This window comes from Perna viridis, chromosome 13 (assembly GCF_037379345.1).
Source record: "Perna viridis isolate PV_CMFRI_1.1 ecotype Kerala chromosome 13, ASM3737934v1, whole genome shotgun sequence".
Taxonomy (NCBI): Eukaryota; Metazoa; Mollusca; class Bivalvia; order Mytilida; family Mytilidae; genus Perna; species Perna viridis.
In genome coordinates this window covers 6,660,083-6,683,566 of record NC_142457.1, presented here as the reverse complement: position 1 = coordinate 6,683,566, position 23,484 = coordinate 6,660,083, and the positions used below count along the sequence as shown (strand labels likewise).

Genomic DNA, 23,484 nt, shown 5'->3' with positions numbered 1-23,484 from the left:
GAGGGAATTTCCCTTTGTCATATTTTGGTAAGGGTGTTGACAGTGAAATTGACATCAAATTACTATGAATGACAATGAAAATGGATTATTTGTAAATATTTGAATTTAAATTATGTAATTTTTTTGGAGGCAGTGATTGTGATGTATTATGAATATATTCTAGAAATCTTACAATGTCAGGAATTGTCTTCATGAAATTATACATGTAGATATTTCAAAAGAATCAAAATATTTCATCATGGATATGTTTATAGGTTTTGGAAGCAATTTTCTTTAATGGAATTATTTATATTCTATTAGAAATTGATGCAAAGATAGTGAATAACAAAGAATTTTGGACTATATAAATGAATGATTAAGGTAAGTAGAATTTTATATTTTGCTGTTAATGTTTAAATATTGCCATTTCTTTCTCAACCTGTGTCAATATATTTGCCTTTAGATTTATCTCATTTTTTTTTAAAGATAGTCTAAATTGAAATCTCCTACACTAAATCTGTTTGGCTAGACTGATTTGAAACTGATTTTGACTGACTGAAACCCAGTTTTTGACATTTTTTGTTTAGAACTAGTCAACATATCGGAAGGAAGATTTTTCAATCATGTAAGATGGACCTACACATTTTACAATGACAAGAACCTTAAGGAAGAAGCATTTTTAAAATAATTATTCGTTCATTAAAGATATGTAATTGATACTAGTATTTTTTAGCATAAAGTGAATGTACCTGGTACCCTAAAATTATGCTGCATTCTAGCAAAAATAAGAGTGGTGCTAAAAAGACACTAAATCAGAGGAAAAAACTGATATTTAAACCCATAGATCCTGTCATTAAATGTCCTCTGTTATTAGGATGAAAGATCAAGGACCTCAATTACTTTGACCACAAATACTTACCCGTTGTTAGTTCTTGTTCGAGATTTACCCCCCCCCTCCCACACCATTGACACTGTCTCATGTGGGAGATTTTTATTTTAAAGTAATTTTTTTATGTAAAAATTCAATTATTTAGTATTCTTCACAGAAATATAGTAATTTTGAATAGGAAACATCAGCCAAATCTTAAATTTTTATGCAGGAGATTCTAAATGATTCATTGTTTTTGTGAGAGTCTCCCCCTAATGTGGGGCGGTTAACATGTATGCAAATATCACTTTCACGTTACCAGCCACAGATCCCTCTCTAAAATAAACAATACCATTGTTCTTCATATCTGGGGTCATTCTATGAAACTCTTATATAAATATGTATATCTATATCTTCATTCTGATATAACCCAAGTTGAACAAAGTTATACAATGGAAACCATGAATCAATACACTGTACAATTGTTGAGGAAGTATATTAAGGGGAACAGTTAATGTAAGTATTGAAAACAGTGGTCAGAGAGAGTCTATTTTGTCATTTATGATTCTAGTAAATTGGCAAAGTTTCGCAATTTTGATTGTCGTTTCTGGTTCATGATATTGTTAAATTTTAAACATTACAAATAGAATAGATAAGTGTTTTTTGTCTTGTCATAGACTTCTACACTCTTTTATGTAATGGTATTCATCACCAACAGTTTCTCTGCAATTTGTAAGCTTCATGAAACAATACCCTGATCTTTAACATGCTAGCACATGAAAGTGACAATCTTTGAGAATATCAACCATTCAGATACATTATTGGGTTTATAAACTAATCTGTCATCACTAAATGCTGAGTGCTTTGTGGAGAATTTAAATAGCACTCCAGATAAGAATCATGCAAAATGTGATTCATAGTTGGGAAGCCTACATAATTTTATTTTTGACATTAACATGTGGTTTTGCATGGAATCCTTTTTCTTAGGCCTTTTTTGGGGTGTATCATTTATTACAGAATTTACATGATTCTTATGAAGACTACTACTTAATACTGACTATCAGTACATGAAAATATTTTAGGAAAACTGGGAAATCCAACTTTAAAGACCACATTTAAAATTATGATTGTTTCCCTTACCCAACCTTACCCCTTGGCTTTGGTTAGTTAGGTTAGGGAAAATTGTTTCCTCTTAAGTTCATCTGATTCTGTAAAACCCATGAACAAGGATGTAACAAATGCTTTGAAAATTAAAAGAAAATCTTGTCTGAGAAAGGCAAAAAAATTATTTTGATAAGGCCATTTTTTTTGGGTAGGTAGGGTAAGGGAAAACAAACTTAATTTTAATTTTGGCCTAAGTTACATTTCTGCATTCAACACATCAAATGAAAATCTATCAATTGACTATTTTAGACCCAATCACGTATTAATCATTTGTGTTTCCTATAAATAGCTAAGCATTTACAGATTATATTTCATCTATGAAACATTTCCTATGACAAATTAGTTTCTATTTTCAAATTAAGACAATTTTCCATGTTTCTGATTATGGAAATAACCTCAATAGGCTAGCCTGTAAATGCTCAGAGAGCTTGCTATAATTAGACAAGAGATCTCTCAGGAGTGGAATATAATAGAAAACTCAGGGAAACTGGCTAGTCTCAAAACCTGATAAATAGTTAGCATGAACAATCATTCAACTTGATATTTTGGACACCCACTATTTTTTGCTCACCTGGGCAAAGGCCAAGTGAGCTTATGCCATCACTTGGCATCCATCATCGTCGTTGTCTTCGTGTTGTGGACACATTTTCAATATTCTTCCTCCTCTGAACTACTAGACCAACAGGTTATAAACTTGGCATGATTGTTCCTTTTGGTGTTCTGCACAAAATCATCGTTGGGATTTTTGATCCATGAAAAAACATGGCTACCATAACTAAAAATAGAACATATGGTCTGAAGGCAGTTTTTTGCAAATAATTAAAAAAAAATGTTGCCTTTGGCAAAATTCTGGCAGGGGATTGTATCATTCAGCATCAAGAAACAGACCTATGCCGAAATTTTCCAAACTATTCATCAACGGATGTAGAATACTGTCAAGAATTTATGGAAAGGCAAATATTTTAGAAATGACGGCTGATGGATTTTGGCATTTTTCAGCAAAACTTGTTCTCTTGAGTTGTCCTTAACTTCTCCTCAACAACTAGCAGCATTGTTATGAAACTTGACGGAGTGTTAAATTTATCATATTGGGATGTGGGCGTTGTCAGGAATTTATGTTTGGGGTAAAATTGTAAAAATGACAGGTGTTAGGTGTTTTTCAGCCAAAATTGGTCTCATGCCTTGTCCGCAATTCCTCCTCAACAACTTGCAGAATTGTAATGAAACTCAATTGAATGTTAGATTACCATATGGAGGTATGCATATTCTCAGGAATTAATGTTTAAAGTAAATTTGCAGTCATATTCTTTTTGGATTTGGGTGTACAGGGTTCAACAGGCTGCAGGGGGTATTAGTCCCGTTAGGTGCATTGTCTATTTAATTTTTTTTTCTTTCTTCTTTCATGTTTGCTTTTTCCTGTTGAAGATCTTTGAAATTGTGATTTGTTGACAATCAAGCACATGTGTAGGATTTTAGTAAATGAAACTTATTGTTCACAATAAATGCCTAGGCTTCTGCATGATTTTAAATGTTGTAAAAGAACAAATTAATAGATAAAGATCCTCCATTAGGCCACAAAATATGACATTTGATCACTCACTGAACCTTCATATTTTTAGAATTGAAAAATTTTACCTTGAAATCATCAGAAGTACTTGTACTTTTATTTGGGCTTCTGTACCAGTTCTGAAAAGAATATATATGTTATTTTAAAGTTTTATATAAACCCTTAATACATACTGATGGATTAGCAACATTTAATCAAGTTTGAAAAGAAATTGCTGTATTTTAAACACATTGATACTATGCCTGTGAGTCTTAAACATTGCTTTGAGAAATGTGGTATATCCTTTACAAATATGCTGGTTAATTTGGAATAGCAAGCATTAATTTAAATCCTAAAAAAGATGAAATTTTGGATATAAAGCATGTGCAGGGATTGAAATAAAAAATACAAATTGGTAGCCCACAGCTCAAATTTTGGTGACCAATAAATGAAATTACACAAGAAATATAGAAATTATAGTGACGAAGGAATTATGGGGCATTTTGCAGGCTAGAGTATGGTACATTTTCCTACTACTGATACAATGATGATATTGGCTCAATTAATAATGTAAATTCATTGGAAACAAAAGCTGCCAAACCTGAGAGAGGTATTCTAGAAATGATAATACAGATAATTAGGTTTTGATGCTAATTACCATTGACAGGTGTGGTCTTTCTTGTTTACCTTTGATCTTTGTGTTTACCTGCCAAGAGACCTCACCTGAACTTACCAGATAGCATTGATTTACCAACAACTAAAGTAATTACTATTGATTTTAAAAATTATCACCTTAATTATGTGTTCAAGCATAAAAGCCTTTTACCTGATGCAGAGAACTTGAAGATTTCTGAAGAAAAATCCTATATTTTGTCAATTAAAGTGACATGTTTTCCAGTCAGAATTGACACGATATTCAATACTGTATTAAGAGGCCTATTTTCTTAACATGTATAGGAAACAATTTCCCCATATCAATAAATGATGTTGATTACAAGTGTTCTTTGTAGAATAACTCGATGTGGCCAAATTTATAATTTGCATGTAATGAAAATAATTCTATTAATTCTGTAAACTTTAATTAAAGTTTCTTTCCTTGCAAGAAATAGGAATGTCTCACCCTTTTGAAGCACCTGAACACCTTGTTTTTTATAATTCCCCAACTTTGGGTAAATCATGGTAGGAGTTTCCTGTCTCCATAATTCTTCTGTCCATATGTTCCTGTGTTACACAGAGAGGTAGCCACCATTTATCTGTTACTCCTACATCACTGAATGGAACTCAGTGGAACTTTCACACAATTTTTATTGCACATTCCCATTGTGTATCCTTCTATTTTAGATTTTGATTCAAAGCAATTTAAATATAGGGACATAGGGGTACCCATCTCTTACCCATATCTTCTTCCACATCACTGAATGGATTGACCCTATCTGTGTGAGGGGTTTAGTAGATAATTTGCCTTACTATTATAGTCACACTATTATAGAAATATAGGCATAGACAAATATTGGGGCAAATGTCCAATGTATTTAGATAGACTATTCTCAAAATTTAATTATCCACATTTAAGCTCAGCTAGCCATTGCCTACATTTTACCGCTAAAACATCATTCAATATCACCATTCTTAATGGTATTTCTATATTGTTGTTTTACTTTTCTTCACTCTGATATTAATCAAGGGAACCAAGGTTATAGCGGTAATCAAAAGAATGTAATCCAGGGACAAAGACCAGACATGGAAAACAGACATACACAACAAAGAACATAAAATAACTAAAATCATACATACAACGTAACAAAAGTAAATGAGCAACTCGGACTCCACTAAAAATTGGGAGCATGGACCAGGTGCACCGGTAGGGTAAGCATCCTCTGCCTTTCTAGAAACACCCGCCGAGTTGCTCATAAAAAGTCAAGTCCGGGGTAGACAGATGAGGGAAGGAAAACTATGGCCCGTTGAATAAATCAGTTTTCATGATACAAAAGTTTTGACTTTGAGGACAAATTAATGTGAAAACTACCATTTTATCTTGACCAAAGCTATAATCAAATTCTGACAAAATTATTATAGAGCATTTTTTTATAATAAACTTTCTCAAAGTTCAAAATATGTGAACCTAAATTGTTATGGCGTACATATAATAAACATTTTGGTCATAAATTATGATTGTAAAATTTGGCTTGAAATAGACATTAATAATGTTACCATTTTGTCCTGACTCCATTAATCTGTCTTATTAACATATGTTCCTGTCTCTTTGGGATAATTTCCTAGTTTTTTTTCGTGAAGTATATTTTAATCTTCTTTTGTACATTGTTTTAAAATGTATCAGAGTTGTAGAAAATGGTGCCCTTTTTGATGTGATTAAGTTTGAACTTTCAAAGTTCCTTCTCAAGTCCTTCTACTCTGTTGTAGCCCATGCTTTTAGCTTCTACTCTGTTGTAACCCATGCTTTTAGTCAGTCAGTGCCCATCTGATTTTCCATTTTTAAGAGATTTCTCAGATTTCAGTTAAACTAACTTGCATCATAGACAGACTATATCTGGCTTGCTTCCTTATGCTTTGTAGAGAAAGAAATATCATTCTGTGATATAATACATGGATGTAAGCACAGATCATAAACTTTTGTCGATGGTAACCATGTACAATGTATATAAATAAATATAGTAGTAGTGAGAATTATTGAAGGTAGATGCTGCACTTTAATATTCAAATACCCTAAATGGATCTGTCCTTTCTCTTGCCATCGCAGTCTGTCCTGTCTGTGTCAGGTAATAATAATCTAAGGCAAAGACTATTTCCACTGATTAAACTGTTTCTGTAGGTCTAAAATGTATAATAGCATTGTAACAGACAGTAAAAAATCAAAGCACAATTAACAGAGTAGCAGTAACATTAATAATTGATGAGTTTTCTGCCGTGTCTATTGTTTGGATTGGTGTTATGATCCGTGACATGGTAGATCTGTGGACAAAAACGTCAATATGTGCGAGGCATCCCAATAAAAGAGGAAATTCCTTTGGGAATCTTCAGCTCGTTCCTTTCTGTCTATTTAGTATTCATCTAGTATACTGGAAGTCTTTGGGAAAATCAATACCAAAGCCAAGTTGTTTGTTATGACTGCTCTGATTGGACAGAGAGATTTCCTATAGCTTGCCATATTGATTTTAGGATTCCTAAAGCTGAATTCCTTATTTGGAAATCAATATGGCTGTCTCAGAGATCTTCATTGATGGAGTTGTGTATAGATTTTCTATAGTCGTGTATCGGACATTCTTATACATAGGGAAGCAGGAATTCGACACTTTGTAGATATATCTGCTCTGGAATTTTGTGTTTTCTTAAAAAAGCATGAGTTCCCATGTGTAGAATGCCGAACGAATTTGCAACCTTACTCTAAAAGGAATAGTTTTTATTCGATTAAGGCTTTGTATTGATGATTGTGCAATTTTGTTTTTTAAAAGGTGACTTCGAAAGAACAACCAGTTGATTCTAAAGTAGCAACAGTTAGATAACAGAGGAATTGGGTTTTTGAAACTACAGAAATTTGGATTATGTATTTTGTATAATAACTAGTGCAAGACGCTGGTATGACAAACACATTTTGTAAGAAAAGAAGAAAGTTCTAGACTTACTTAACAATATTTGACCTTGATTTTTATTCTAGGAATTAAGTTTATCTGGATAAATAGAATTTCACAAAAGATAAAAAAATGGGGTTGGGTAAGTAAAATTAAATGTAAATATTTTCTTATTGAGTGAAATATATATTTTTTCATAGTTGTTTTTGTTGAAAGAGTTTGACACAGTTTGACATAGTTTGACACATTCCTAAAGAGATCAACTTAAAATATCTGTATTTTGTAAATGTCTGCAAAAATGTGTTAGGCTTAGTAAACTTTAATGGTAGGTTTTCATCTAACTTTAAAAAAAAATATGGAGTGGTTGGGAGGGTTTTATTTTTTATTTCTGAACAGATATTTGCTAACCTAATTTTAGCAATTTGAAATATAGATGTGTTCTAAATCCATAGCCACACCAATTTCAGAAAAGAAACATAATTTTAGTCACTGAGAAATGAAAGATTTTTGTGTTATAGTTCCTCAGTACTAGAAATTGATACCAAAAAAATCCTGATTTTGAAATTCCCACCTCAATTTTTAAAATTTTTGTCATTTTTTCATGGGAAGGAGAGGATCTGCTAATTAATTATATTTGGCCATATTATGTTTTGTCTGTGTAGTTGGTCGGGTCTTTATCCTATTCCTAATATCTTATCCTCAGGTCTCCTTGGTTTTGCCTCCTTTCATTCCTAATTTCTTATCCTCAGATGTCCTTGCTTTTCCTGCTTTTGCCTCCTTTCATATACCTTGCCTCAACTTCAGGCAGAAACAGGGAGAGGAAGGTTTGTTTCCAGAAAAATGTGCTATTCCAGGCTATTATTTGCTAATTTTAGTCAAAGTTTTCCTTGAAATTAAAAACATGTTTCCTTAAAACAAAAGGGGATACCAAGCTATTATTTGCTTATTTTGCCCAAATTTGCATGAAGTTAAAATTTTTTTTTTATAAAGGGGTTCCAGAAAAAAGAAGGGGTACCAGGCTATTATTAGCTAATTCTTGCCAAAATTTTGCATGAAATTTAATAAATTTTCAATTAAAGGAGGGATGCCAACCCCTTGAGTCTGCCATTTATAACTGTAATAGAGTAGGAAGCTAATTGCTAACAATAATACTGTAAACCTATTAATTTTCACAGGTACTTATTTTTACGATACTGATATATATGAAAATATAATATTTTGTTTATTTCTTTTTTCAGCGTGCTTATTTTTGCTGTATATAATGACAGTCGAATTTTGTAGATAATCAATTTCGTGTCTAGCATTTTGTCTATTACAATGAGACTTAATTATGTGATTTGTGTTGTTTATTCATTCTCATGAAATTTGCGAAAATAAGTTAACAGTATGTACAAAGATTTGCATGGTACCAAAGTTGTGGAAGTATTATTGTTGTGGGGTACCAAATTTTGTGGTTTTTATATGTTGCGCAAACCATGCAATTTGGTTTCCGACAAATAGGAAATTAATTTACCTTTCATTTGTTTGAAGGAGTCATTTCAAGAATATATGAATTGACATATTTCCCTAACCCAAGAAAATTGGTATCCATGAATTTGAGTACTTTCACTATTTGATTACTGTATAACACATGGATATGTAATTGATTTAAATGATCAGGTTGGCAGATGTTTAATGTTTCCTTGGTTTGTCATTATATAACATTGGTGCTCCCAATCTACTTAAATATTCAAACCATATTTTTCTATGAATATCTAATGGCTAAATATATGAGGAATAATATACTTAAAGGTATGGGTCTTTTGTTGGGGATTGTGTATGAAAGAACATTGACAAATTTTTTCCTGTGTTTCCATTGTTCTTCCTGCCTGGTATTTTCTATCGTGGGCTACTGTTGTGGTACTAAAGAGAATTGTCAATTTCATATGACGCCATTACATCAAGTACTCTGTGACTTTGCTGACAAACATTACAATTCAGATTTTGAACTGTCTCAAAAGAGCATCACATCTTGCCCTATCAGCCTCACTTTGAAATTTTCTGTGCTGGTTTAAAACTGCTGTTATTCCGTATCTCTTAAGGAGGTAGACCTAGGGTAAGGGACATAACTCTTGAAATCAGTGATATGTTTGTATCATATTCAATTTCACCAAAGCCTATCAAGCTTTCATTTGAAACTGAATGAAATCGGTCCAAGTTACTTCGATGCTAACATGAGATCAATGTAAAATGATGAATACAAACGTTCCAATGATTTGAAGAGTTTTGTGTCCCTTACCCCAGGTCTACCTCCTTAAACAGTCAAAATTAAAAAAAAGTGATTTTTCATTCAGTTTAAAAAGGTTGTTAGACACATAATCATTGCCCTTCGACCTGACCAAAGATTGAATGCCTTTATATCATACTGAAATCATTGCCCTTCGACCTGACCAAAGATTGAATGCCTTTATATCATACTGGAATCATTGCCCTTTGACCTGACCAAAGATTAAATGCCTTTATATCATACTGAAATCATTGCCCTTTGACCTGACTAAAGATTGAATGCCTTTATGCCATATTAAAATCGTTGCTCTTCACTTGACTAAAGGATTACATTACGACATGCCCTTATAGACTGAACTACCATTTGTTATATACAAATGTTCACACAGGTCTTATGATAGAAATGTAGAAGAAAGTAGAAACATGGAATATAACAAAGAAACAACCCTACCAAACAAAAGGCAGTCTGTGCCAGGCCTTAAATTAATGGTGTGAATATCCTACACTTAGAGATTGATTTCCACTGGACCTAGATATAGCAAATGGACTGATTCTTCAAAATGCCTAAATGTGATTTTTTCACAGATTTGTGGATTTTGCTTTTTTAATTGGTATTTTATTTACAGTTATGTTTTGTTATTTTACAGTTTATTTAATTCTGATTTTGCTAATTTCATCTTGGACCCCATTGTTCCTCGTATCTCATCTGTAAAAATGGTCATCATATTATATTCAAAACATACAAAAAACAAATTCAAAATCCCACAAGATTAATCAGTAGCAGTGGTATAGATAATCCTTATATCATGTTGTTGTGGATACCAATTGCAATTACCATAAAATCTTCAACAAAAAACATTCTGGTCGAAGTGCTTCAATTCTCGGATTTCTAGCTTGAAGCCTATACTTAAATTTTATCACCGTATTGATTTCAACTTGTTCAAAAATCAAGCCTATTTCTGCCTACAGGCTTTCCTTTAAACTCAATTGACATCAAATTATCTGTAAACATTTCCGTTAGATTTTAAACCTGCAGCTGATATTTGTCAATACATGTATTTTAGGCTTAAATTAATTACTTTGGGGAATCATTATCGGTAGTTGTAAAAAAGGGGGAGTGAAAATTGAAATAATAAGGCAGGATATAATTTTTTTTTTATTAAAAGACTGGACAAGCCTTAAGGTGAAAATGGGCAGAATTAGGATCTATTTCATTGATATAAAAACAAATTGGTGCATTGTGCCTAAGAAAACAAGGACAGTACCTAATTTTTTTCTCAAAATAAAAAAAAACAAAAAAAAAACAGGATAACAAATTTCATCCTACCCCCATAAAAATCAAATAGTTGCTCACATACTTCAGTGGTTGGAGATCTGAAGAGATTGCTACAAAGTGCTTTTAAGAAAAGCATCCAAAATGTGTTGTCCTCGTGTATCTTGTAACAAGGCAGCATTGCTGTTAAATGTGTCAAGCTGATAAAGTTTGGTCCTGGTGCTGCTAAAAAAATCCTTCCTGTAAAGTGACTTATGTACAAATGCAGAAGCATGATTTCACATTGGTCACATGACCTTAACAGGAAAGCTAAGGATGTTTTAAGTTCAGCATAGTATATATAAACTGCCTATAATTTGACTTCATTGTAACAACCCTTTGAAATCCTTGTTATTTTGAAACAGAGCAGCAAACTTCCATTTAGAAAGGTAAGCTATTTCTCATGTTTTTGTCCCCTGACACTTCCCGTATGACACAACTCCTTGGAAACCACTTGAGGGATTTTATTCAAAAGTTGTTGGATTGTAAGCCAACATTTTTAGTTGCACTGTCATTTAAATTTGACAAATGTTACAGAAGTTATTGGACTTTGTTCAATTTTATACATATTATAGTACAGGAAGATTTTGAAGCCACTCAATGTATTATGTATAATTGGTAGTCACCATATGTATTGATGGCATTGTCCTGCAATTTTGATTTGTCTAACTTTAAATTTCAAAGTTAATGGGCTTTTGGATTTCAACTTTTTTGTAGCTGCTGGGTTCATATGTCTTTAGGTTACAGACCACCAATTCAACCAATGAGCATTTGGAACGTACACAAAAATAGTCCTACGCAGAAATTACCCCTGTTCCTCATAGTGCTGCGAAAAAAGTTCTCATCTTATTTAAAAAATTTAAACAGTTTCTGAAAGGAAAAACATTTCTGTACATTTTATAGGTGCATTTTGCTTCTTGTGATGTGAAGCCTAATCTCCATAATGATTTTTAAATATACCCCTATCTTGTGAAAACACTGGGATTTCCCATGCTATTTATAGACCCTTCACTTCCGGTGACCAGTACTGCACTGCAAGTCTGCTAACCCCACATGCCATTCTGAGTATTGTTAGCTGACATATGTAGAATCATGCTGATATATAGTCATCTGCAGGTTAAAGTTAAGGTAAAGTCCAGAGAAGCCATTGAATATTGTGAAATTAGCATAGAAGCCTATGGGAAGTGGAATTAGTGGTTTTTAGCCTACATGTCACAATCTTGTTAGAATTGGATATGAAGAAACTGCACCGACAAATATTCTTTGTAAAAATGAGACAATATTTGTCAAATCTAAAACAAATCTCATGTTCTCCAAATGATTGCAAATGGAGAAATTCTGAGCAATAAAGTATTGGTAGTGTTATTTGTATATTTAAGAAATAAATCACAGAAACTCCATTTTATCATTGTTTTACTAGGGGCTGGCAATTTATTTCATATTGTTTTACAGGGGAGTGATAGTGAGAGGTTTAATAATGACATGAATGGCCAGCCTGTAAAATTACAATGATAAAATAGGAATAGCTTCTTCATGTGTGTGCATCCTATGTGTTGCACAAAATGGCGACTGTTTTGGAGTAAAATTCCGTTGTGACATCTGTAAATTTTGGTAAATTTATCTATGATAATGCGAAAAAGACTGTCATACGTCATATGTTTATCAACTTTTTTAACCAGAAGAGCTTTGAACAACATCACATTAGAATTAATGTAAAATACTGTAGGGCTGTTTATTTGTATATCCTGAACTGTACAATTTGAGATATACCTATGTCTGTCTGTATGCCTGTCTTTCTGTCAAAATGTATACGTACAGAATGTCCATCTTTCCACTTATCATACCTTTCTAATATACTTTGAGAAATTTTGAAAATAGTTTGGTTGATCAGGCATGTTCCCATTAATGTTTCTTTTTGTATTTTAATTTTGCTTTTATTTGAAGGAGGGGGAAGAATATGTTTCAGAATTTTTTACGCTGTTGGTTGATCAGGCATGTTCTCATTAATATTTCTTATTGTATTTCAATTTTGCTTTTATTTGAAGGAGGGGGAGGAGTATGGTCCAGAATTTTTTATACTGACTGTTGACCTCATCACAAAAAAGGGTTGTATGCCATAGTGCAGCTGTATCTAAATTATGTTTCAAAATCTAAACCCATGAAAATTTCCAAAACTTCCATTTCTTTGCAAAATGTTAATCCATCATTTTTTTTTTATACTACTTCCCTTTGTGAAACATTATTCTCATCACTTAGTACTGTCAAACTAAACTAAACCCATACATTTAATTCTTCCATATCAGATAACAATCAGGATAATTGTAAATTACTCCTGTCATTTTGTTTCAATTTTATTTGTTTTACCGCATTATTTTTCTATTGTAAAATCAATAGTGATCTGACAGACCCTAACACTGTCTTCCTTTCCGCCAAGGGTCGGAACATGTTTTTCTATAGAAAGGATTATTAATAATGAGTCTAGGTGTTCACCCAACATAAACCGTCCATTTGCATAACGTTGAGTGGATTTGTTGGGCTTTCTGAACCATGAACTGTTGGGAGGTATTATGAGATTGAATGTGAAAATCCTATTGAAATTTTTTAATCAATAATTCTTGACTTGTACAGAGAGTTGATTAATAGGTGTAAACTCTTTGTATAATGCCAAAGAGCCTGGTTCTATTAAATGCTTGTTCATTGAAGCTTTTTAATGATATTGGTAAAACACATTTGAGAGCCAGATTGAATTTCTATTTGAATTCTCTATAAGGCTGAAAAGCATACTTTATTTAACCAGAATGGTAGCTAGGATATAATCTCTAGTTCTCACATTGCCCTGTTATGTTAAAGTATTAAATTTAATTTTTATTGGACATTATATAATTTTTTTTCTTGAAAAGCACTATTGGAAAGGTGCTAACTTACATGGTTGTACAGTCAAACATATATTCACCAAACTGGGAATAAACTTGAAACCTGTTTAAACTGAACTGTGAATAAACTGTAAACCTGTCTAAACTGAAATGTGAATAAACTGGAAACCTCTCTCAACTGAACTGTGAATAAACTGGAAACCTGTCGAAACTGAACTGTGAATAAACTGGAAACGTGTTTAAACTGGGTTGTGGATAAACTGGAAACCTGTTTAAACTGGGTTGTGAATAAACTGGAAGCCTGTCTAAACTGAACTGTGAATAAACTTGAAACCTGTCTAAATCAGACTTCTCCTTAAGTCCATATTAATTTCAGTGTAATATGAACTTATATAAACTGAACATTTTTCTAAACCAAACTAATTCTTAAGTCCCAAAGGGGTTTCTTGAAAAAGCAGAAGATGCTTACGCTACTGGTGTACCTTGTCCATGCTCCCAGTTTTTAGTGGAGTCCTGGTTGCTCATTTACTTTCATTTCAATGTCTGTGTTCCGTGTTGTGTGTGTCTATTTTCAGTTTCGAAACTTGTGTGACTTGGTTGACTGAAGCTCAATTTTGACATTAGTCTCATTGGTCTCATGTAACCAATCCAGATGTTTCACTTAAATTCTGCTTGCATATTTTGTCATGACTGCTCCTCATGAAAATACAACCAGGATAAATTTTATTCTATGCCACCCCCCCCCCCATTAAATTCATATGATTATGCTCTAAGAACTCAGACCACTTCTACACATACCTGTCCCCAGTGCAGGGTGTCATGGGTTTGACCATCAGCTATCATACCAAAGACTTTAAAAACTTCTTCACCAAGCACCTGGTTTACAGGAAATAGAATGACGATTGGTTGGCTCATAGTCAAAGTAATGTGTTTGAGTGTGGCTTTAGTGGTGGTATACCTGCAAGGTGTGGGTTTGTTATAGTGACATGTTTACCTGCAAGGTATGGCTTTTGTGAGAGTTGACTTAGTGTATTGGACAAGTACAAGGCAGGGTCTGTTTCATTTAATCAAATGTTCTCCTCCTGAAATACATGTAATATTTGCCGTAGGATGTAAAACCTCAAATAATCAATTAATTAGTCAACAAAATTTATTAAAAAAATTGCTATATTCTTTGAACATCTCTCTTTATACCTTAAATGGCAAAATAATGCTTTAATTATCTCCTTCCTCCTGCACTTTTCTAAATGCTGCATTGACTATGATGTAAAGTTGTTGATTTCACCTGAAATTACCTGCAGAAAATAGAGTGTTGAATAATTGATGAGAATCGATGACTTTCTTTGTATCATCAACTTATTTTACAAAATCGGGTTAATTCAGTACAATCCGTAGGTTGGGCTTCTAAAGCTGGGTTTTATTGTGTTGACTATATGTAGAGCTGTTAACATGACATTTTAAATGTAAGGTGATGGAGTGCAAACAAATGAAATCAATAAAATAAACAAATAATATGCTGATTTTTTTGCTATTTAGCACTATCAATTAAAACACAATTAGAAGATTGAAGTTTCGTTTCATAATTGAAGTTTCAATATAAATAAGAGAAATTTAATTGAAGTGTGTTCCATGTAATTATAATTTTTTTTTTGTATTGATAAATTTATCAGAATTTAGATATATGTTTTTGCTCTTTTGAGAATGGTTGTCACTTTCTTTGAAGCCTTAATTGATGGAGTTTAAGAACAAAAAGGGCTTGTAAAATTATCTTTTGTTGTTAAAGGGTACAAAGCAACTCAATGGTATGTCATTTTTCAATAAAAATTTAGATGTAAGTCTCTGTAAGAATCAGGCATGAAACATGGTATAAAATAACCCATCACCTTGACAGTGCAATTTGACTATTCAAGAAATAAAGACAAAACTATCCATATCATTTTGATAAAATGAATTAGGTACTGTAAATGAATATTCCAAGGTCACATAACTTTCAGTTTTTTCTAACATTGTAATGAAAAATTTCCAAACATATCCAGAAGTGCAGCTGTCTAATAATGGGAAGACTTCCTTGAGCGAAATTTAATTGTCAGAATGGTGGATTTTTGACATACAAGTTTCAGACTCAGATTTTTCCCACTTTGCTTGATTTTCACAAACACTAGTACCAAAATGAATGCTATCCCTTATAGGAGGATACTTTATAAGCTACTGTGAAGAGAAGACAGTGAATTAAAGGAAGGCAGTCTGAAATATTGTAGAATTATCTTACATACAAAAGTATTTACAATATTCCTAGTTACAAAAAAAAAAAAAAAAATACAAACCAATCTTGTAGTCTATGGCTTTGGGTTAGAAGCTTAATTTCCTCACAAATCAAAATTCTTTCTTCTAAGTTTCTTATTGAGGTGAAATACTTTTTGTATCATAAATACTTCATTATGTTATGCTGACCTTTCTTACTATTTCAGGATTAATTTTACACTCTGATAGCAATGACATTGGAACGAAATGTCCAGCCTGAATATTCCACCGAGATTATGACCTCACGAACACCACCACAAAACTTGGCAGCACAAGATGAACCAATCAACAGCAAGAACATACCCACCACTCTCAACGTCCTCACAAACAGTGATGATTTTGAGTTTGGGAATAGGTAAGCATGAATATTGACCTTAGTATATTAGTATATATCTACTTCATGATGGTTCAGATGAAAATATTTTGAATGGTGATCATTACTGTTTTTAACCATCTTCAAAAGTGTGATTGACTTGTGAATCTTTAAAAGAACGTACAGCAGAGTTTCCTTTGGCCAATCCTGCTTGGGTTGCTATGTACATTTGCAGAGGAGAGTTAGTCAATTAGTAATGGAGGTCATTTGGAGCTCCCTCCCCCTTTATTAGAAAACATTATTTTTAATTCACATAGTTTGGTATAAAAAAATCAAATTTGTTTTGAAGGTTATGAAATTTTGTTGTAAGTTTGTATAATTTTGACAGTATCTGTATGACTGTTATCTCTTTCTCATTTTGTATTGTCTCTTAATTAATGCTGGATTAGATTTTCTTTGGAGCATTCAAGTGTATACAAGTACCTAGTAGCTCCATAACCACATGGATAAATTAATCAAGTGTAGGACTTCTTTCAAGTAATATTACTATCCAAAATATTATATAATTTATCAAAACAGTAGTCATAAAAGATCAATTTTAGAACTGAATAAATTGACAATGAAACCTAGGCCCACCACATCAATCAGATTTTAATTTAATCATCATTATGACTCAAAAACTTCAGGTATTTCACAATAGATATCTATATAGTAGATAATTAATCAAGGTCAAATGCTGAGGTGACTCAGAGGATGATTATATTGTCAGTGTTTATAAGATGCTTTATTGATTGTTATGATTGTTGACAAACATTGTAGTGACACTGATTGTTTGTTTGTACTGTTTCTGATTCGACATGTTAACAACTTTTACAGTATATTCTGAATTGGCAGTTTATTTTATAGTTACGAACTCAGTATGATAGTCCCTAATTGACAATTATGAATTATTGCCCACGATTAAGTAATTTAAGAAACTGCAACATATGACAAATAAATAATGTAGGACATACTCCTCCATGAAATTCTCCACAATTTAGTATTACTTAATTAGTAAATTAGTTTGAAATCATATCTTTTTGTTCAACAGAACTTGCAAAAATAATTCTTCATGTGATACATATACAGCAGTACTATTTTACATATAAAACATAGATGACAAACATAATAGGATATACAGACATAAAGACATAAAAAAAACCTTAATCATATCAACTTTTCACAAAATTTGAATTAGTTATCTAATAAGCTCAATTTCATATTTCAGAATTTTATAAATATTTAAAAAGTGATTGTAATTGTTTTAGTTCTATGAAGATATATCCTAAAGTAAAAATCTTGTGGAGCATAATAAATAAATGAATATTTTAAGTGCAGACAACTCCGTCAAAATTCTTTATTACATGACCAACAACATGTAGAATTCAGTCAGTGACACACAAGCACTCTAATTCACCAATACTAATATTGTGGTTAGAACCTTAAGCTGTAAGATATATTTACAAATTAACCACATTACAGTGACACTAAGACCACATTATTGTCTATCTTACTATAATCACCTGTTGATGCCATAGACTGATTCATTCTCTATGATTCAGTGACATACAAACTACCGATTTACTATCTTATAGTAACATTGACTCAGCCATTCAATTAGTGGCAAGAATATGACCCTTCAACCTTCCGAACGACCTTGATGGTAACTTCCTGGGGCAGGTGTGCAGTCAACATGTAGGAGATGCAAGATTGAAGATGAAAATTCTAATGATTAATCACTAAAATCAAAACTTCAATTCAAGCGATTGATTTAAAGTTTTTATGTATTGGAATTTTTATTTTTGTCTCTTTCTGGGTGAATCATTGATTTCTGAGAATAGATTGTATGTATTTGAAGTATTGATTGGTACTGTGAGTAAGAGAAAGTGGGTGTATTATTCAATTAAAGTATTCATTAGATAATAATTTGATAATTGGAATTTTTAAAAAGAACATCTACTGTATAATTAAGCATTCTGTATGAATGTTAATATGAGAGGTACACACCTTCATATTAGCCTGAGACTCTTAATTCATGCCAAAGTTTTGACATTTTATTTTTGAAAAAAAATGCCCATTTTTTGTATGTACAGAATTTGTCTTGTTCATTCCTCTATTACTCAAATGTGAAATGAACTTAAACTTGACTTAAATAGTGTTTGTCATAGTTGTCCTTGGCCTGGTTTCATAAAGAATTTCAAATTGAGATTTCCTTAAATCTTTCTTCAACCCAAATTTTGACCAATCAAATCACTTGAAAGTGAAGATTTGAGCAAACTCAAGTATTTGAGGAAAATCTCAATATGAGAGGTTTTTTTATGAAGTTCAGGCCTGGTTACCAACACTTCATTTTCATGTACTCACTTGCTCTAGGTGCTTTCTGTTAGCATGAATTGGAACCAGTATTGCAGAATTTCAATGTTAGCATGATTTGTAACCAGTATTGCAGATTTTCAAATTCCTTCACGACCAGTTACAGTCACTGAACAGGTTCATGGAACTAAATGATACATGAATGACCAATGATTGAATGATCGCTGATGAATCGTTAACCAATCATCAGCGAATGATCTGTTTACAGTTTTGTTGCTTAAAATGACAGATGATCAGTATTTTTGTTGGAACGAAACCAATATAATGCCACATAAAACTTACTTTGAATTCTAAGTATCAAGTCCACATTTTTTTCATTAAAAAAAAACAAATATAAATGAAAAGTAATTAGATTTATGTCATTTAGTAAATATGTATTAAAATGAGAACAGAAACAAAAGTATCTGTAGGATATATTCACTGATCAGTTGGTCACATGATGGAAAATGGAAGTTTGACGGATTGGTGGCTGATCAGAAACTGATTGGTGATCGATGAAAAATAACAATTATACTTGCAAGGATCGGTTTTGGTACTGTATGTCAAATAATGCAGATTCATTGTATCCAGTTATAACTTGAATGAGATAATAATAGCATAATTAATTTGAAAGAGTGAATAACCAAAATATTATCACAAGTATGGAAGAAAGTTTAGATTTAATGAGTGTGTGAAACACGCACCAGTTAAAATCTTCAAGCGTTTTTGCCACAAGTGATCATATTTTGGTTATTCACTATAACCAATTGATTATCCTATTTATTATTTAGATTTTCTTCATAATTTATCGATATTTTTAACATGAATTTTAATAAATTCTGTGATTGGCGGATTGATTTCAAAGTTGTGACGTTTTGCGGGGAGAAAGTCAGAGGATGAAATTACTGAATTTATTTTACAGTGTGAATTATCGACATTTGATAATTCTCACTGCTATCTATATAATAAATGTTTTTACCACTGGTGAAAAGGATTACAAAACCCAGCATTGTTCTCTTTTTCATTGTTTCCAATTTTTTTGTTTTTGATTAAGGAGACTTTTAATAAGAAAAGACTGGACTTTATATTTTGCATTGGCATGGCTGTTTATTGCTGCTTTTAATGCCAAGAGCTATATTTTATACCATATATCCAATCTTATGTCTCCAATGTAGTTTTATCTAATTTTGCAAAATCAGCAAAATGGAAACTTGTCTTCTAGAAATTAAATTTAGTTGCTAGGTCTTGTCTGGTGTGTTGGCGGAAATAATCGTAGGTGCAATGTTCTCCTTATTGTAAACGTCAATCATTAAGGTTTTTGCTTTCAACTAAGTAAACAAAAAATGCTGGAACCAAAAAAAATAAGGACAATTCAGAAAAACAGTATAATATAGTAGTGGTTGTTTTTAGATTTTTTTTCAAAGTTCATTTATTACTTGGAAGTTTAGTATTCTTTTATTTACATTTTACAATAACTCAAAGATTCTTAATAAAGATATTTTGTGGAAGCAATTAATATTTAAATTTATGGAAGGAAGCTGTCTTTTTTCTGATTTACCTTTACACCTGATGAGATGTCTAAGGCCAACTCTGTCCCCTGATGAATTTTAAACATCCCCTAAAAGATGGAGGAATTGGCATTTGATCTGCTTAGCATCTGTTTGTTTCTATTGTTTTGTACCTGACTCTTTATAAAAATCTGCTGTGCAAGAAATGATATGTTTTTAATCATGGATGTCAATCAGCACTCCTCTGTAAGAGGTATGCTTTGAGGTTTTTGTGGTTTTCTTTAATAGCACTATGCAGGGATATCAAATCTAATACATTATCTTCCATATCGGAAAGTTATTCATTTAGGCTTCTTTGATAGTGTAATCAGTCCAGAAGTTGTGACTATATTTTATAATTCAGTATTTCAAAGGAAAACAAGTATTATTATCAGGTTTTCAAAATTTATGAAAACATCGTTGATTTTGAGTTATATACTTCTAACCCAATTAACCAGGGCAACACATTAAGCACAGAGCTGTTTTGGAAGATACATTGAGTATGACACTATTTAGGTAACTGATATCTGGACAGATACATTGAATGTGACACTATTTAGGTGACTGATATCTGGACAGATACATTGAATGTGACACTATTTAGGTAACTGATATCTGGACACAATAGAGCACAGCGTTTGATTTGTCCACAGTTGTGTTGTGTCTGTGTCTCGATTAACTTTGACTCTATAGTGCCATGTTCATGGTGTCTTCCTAAACTGTGTTGCTCCAGTTTGTTGTATTGGGATACCCAATGTGAATTAATTCTAATCCTAATATTGAACTCATATAGTGAGGTAGATGGAAGGGAATGAGCTGAAGAACACTTCGCTCAAATGTCGTGCAAAAAAGGCTTTTTGACAGAGAATTTTGGAAAATTTTATGACCAATCAGGGGCCATGAAGTATTTTCTGTAGCACAGAACTTTTTGTGCTATTTTTTTGAGGAAACTCATTATGTACTTTTGGAAATTAAGTGCTTTTTCTAATGAGTTCAAACAATTCCTACCTTATGGAAGTAGTGAGTAATAAGCATAGGTCTGTTGGATGCTGGAGCAAACACAGTAAGTGAAAGGCCTTTTCTAAGGTTGGATAATTTTCTTATCTTGTGAAAGGACTTGTTAAGCTTATTCTGAAAATATGCATGAACAAGTCTGTTGGATACTGGAACAGACTCAATCTGTACTTCAGAAAGTTAAATGCCTTTACCAAGGTGTTTGAAATTTTTATCCTTGTGGAAGAAATGGCTAAGCATGCTCAGAAAATAAGCAGTAAAGGGTCGATTGGATAGTGGCTCCTGCTAAGCTTATATCCTGTGCATAAGTTACTCACTGATATACATTCACCTTTTATTAATTTGCAAGAATCACGTAACAATAAGCCTCAAGGCAAAGACCAGCAAATCTTAAATATGACCGATTAATTCAACTAAAATCTTACCATTTCAAAAACAAGATAGTTACTTTACAAGCTATTCTGAGCTGACATATATGTTTAGGGTGATAATAATTGATATCAGTCCACCCCCACAAACACAGGTGTTGAGGTTTCTGTGCTTTATTTGATAGTAGTGTAATGGATATTTAATGAGGATTCAGTCAAAACAAAGAAACAGTGAAACCTGTCTAAACTGAACAACCTGGGGAATAAATAGTTTGTTATAGACTGATGTAAGGTTTACACAAGTTCAAAATAAATTTGAAATGGTGTAAATGTTTTGTTAAGACAGGTTTTGGATTTATTCAAGGATCCCTTTAGACAAGTTTCCTTTTCCAGTATTAACACGTGTGAGGAGTGTTAGTAGAACCAAGAATACCAAATTTTAACAAAAAAGGTTTTAAGGAATGTGTGGGAAATGATCACAAGACAATAATCATATTACAGCCAGTAAAATAGTTAACTTCAGAGAATATAGTTGGTCTTCCCTTGATTAAATAACCATTAAATGATGAACTTCCTTGGGCATGGACAATTTAAACTCTTCATTACTCCTAACATATTGTCCGTTTTGAACACCCTAAGACATTTGAAATCTAACTATGATGGATATGCTAATAGTGGTATAATATCTAACATGACATGCCTTAGAGAGATCTGTAGGGGAGACATAGCTCAGGAGACAATAGCACTATCAGTGTAATGATAAAATCAGTGATATTTAGGGTGAACTTACTATTTCTTATTGGTGATCACTTCCAAGGTCAGAATTGATGCAGAAAAATAAAGTATGATATACTAGGTTTCAAGAGATGTTTGTTTACTTTTCAAAGAAGCATAGAAGTGTCAGGGTCATTTAACTGAGGGTTGAAAAGGTGAAGAGGTGAGTGTCACTAAACTTAAAGCATAAAGTGCAAAAGAAATTCATTAAAGGTACTAGTAATTCCTCTATAAATATATATTATACCCCACTCAATAAATTTGTATATTGAAATCACCTTGTCCATTTCATTACAATTAAATATGAACTTCCAATGGATTGATTGATTTCAAATTTTGTATGTGTGGAAGTACTATTGTTTGTTGGGTACCAATTTTCATGGTTTTTGTGGGTTTGCTAAATCACGAAATTTTGTTCCCAAAGGAAAGGAGATTTCCCTTAATGTATATACTGAAAACCTCATAACCACAAATTTTCAAGAATCCACAAAGTTCTTCTCTTATCCATGAATGGTACCCATGAATTAAAGTACTTTCACAGTAGCATACATTGTTAGTGCTTTTGGTTGCCAAATGATATAAAATTCTGCCTATGAGCACAGTCTTAGTTTAGCAGTGGATGGGAGCAATTAAATGATATGAATATTTGTGAAGCTATTTTACTTTAAATTAAACATAAGATAAAAGCAGAAATCAACAGTATAATTGCCAAAGTTTGGCTAGGGATGGGGCTCAGATAAATAATAGATACACAGTGAACTGATTAAACCAACTCTACAATTCAGTTTCTTATCAAATTGAATGTCACTTACTATTTCTACACAGAATATGAATCTGTAGATAATTGCCTGGCTTGTTTACGTTTTTTCTGGCAGTACCCCAGTTTCTCCATCTGTCTGTTTAGATGCTATCATATGATAAATTACGGTGATGAAAAAGGATGGTTTTGTTTCTTTGATTGCAGACAATTATTTTTGTGCTTTTGGATTTTATGATTAGTTAGGAAAACAACACCAACTTCGTGACAATGGTTCGGTAAGGTTTAATTGCATATTATTTTAAATGAAATTGTTTATTTTAGTCTGTTTTCTTCAGTTGCTATGGTTTTAAGATACATGCATGTAGACATAGGGGTGAAGACATGAAAATTGTCAATGAGTTACATGTAACTGTCATGACATG

The 23,484-nt window shown here is 32.3% G+C and overlaps 1 protein-coding gene across 4 annotated transcripts in view; it reads left to right on the top strand.

The window, feature by feature from the left end:
- LOC148599387 (mitogen-activated protein kinase kinase kinase 13-like) overlaps positions 1 to 23,484 on the top strand; it is a 68,319-nt gene that overhangs the window by 7,507 nt on the left and 37,328 nt on the right. The window contains exons 1-3 of one of the 4 annotated variants that reach the window (XM_088557127.1): positions 37 to 91; positions 301 to 360; positions 16,063 to 16,250. In XM_088557127.1, coding sequence (XP_088413253.1) covers positions 16,087 to 16,250 — 164 coding nt within the window. In that variant the 5' untranslated portion in view covers positions 37 to 91; positions 301 to 360; positions 16,063 to 16,086. Of the gene's footprint in view, positions 1 to 36; positions 92 to 300; positions 361 to 6,764; positions 7,287 to 16,062; positions 16,251 to 23,206; positions 23,338 to 23,484 lie in introns of those variants that run through there. The other 3 variants (XM_088557126.1, XM_088557129.1, XM_088557130.1) reach the window with 3 other exon arrangements.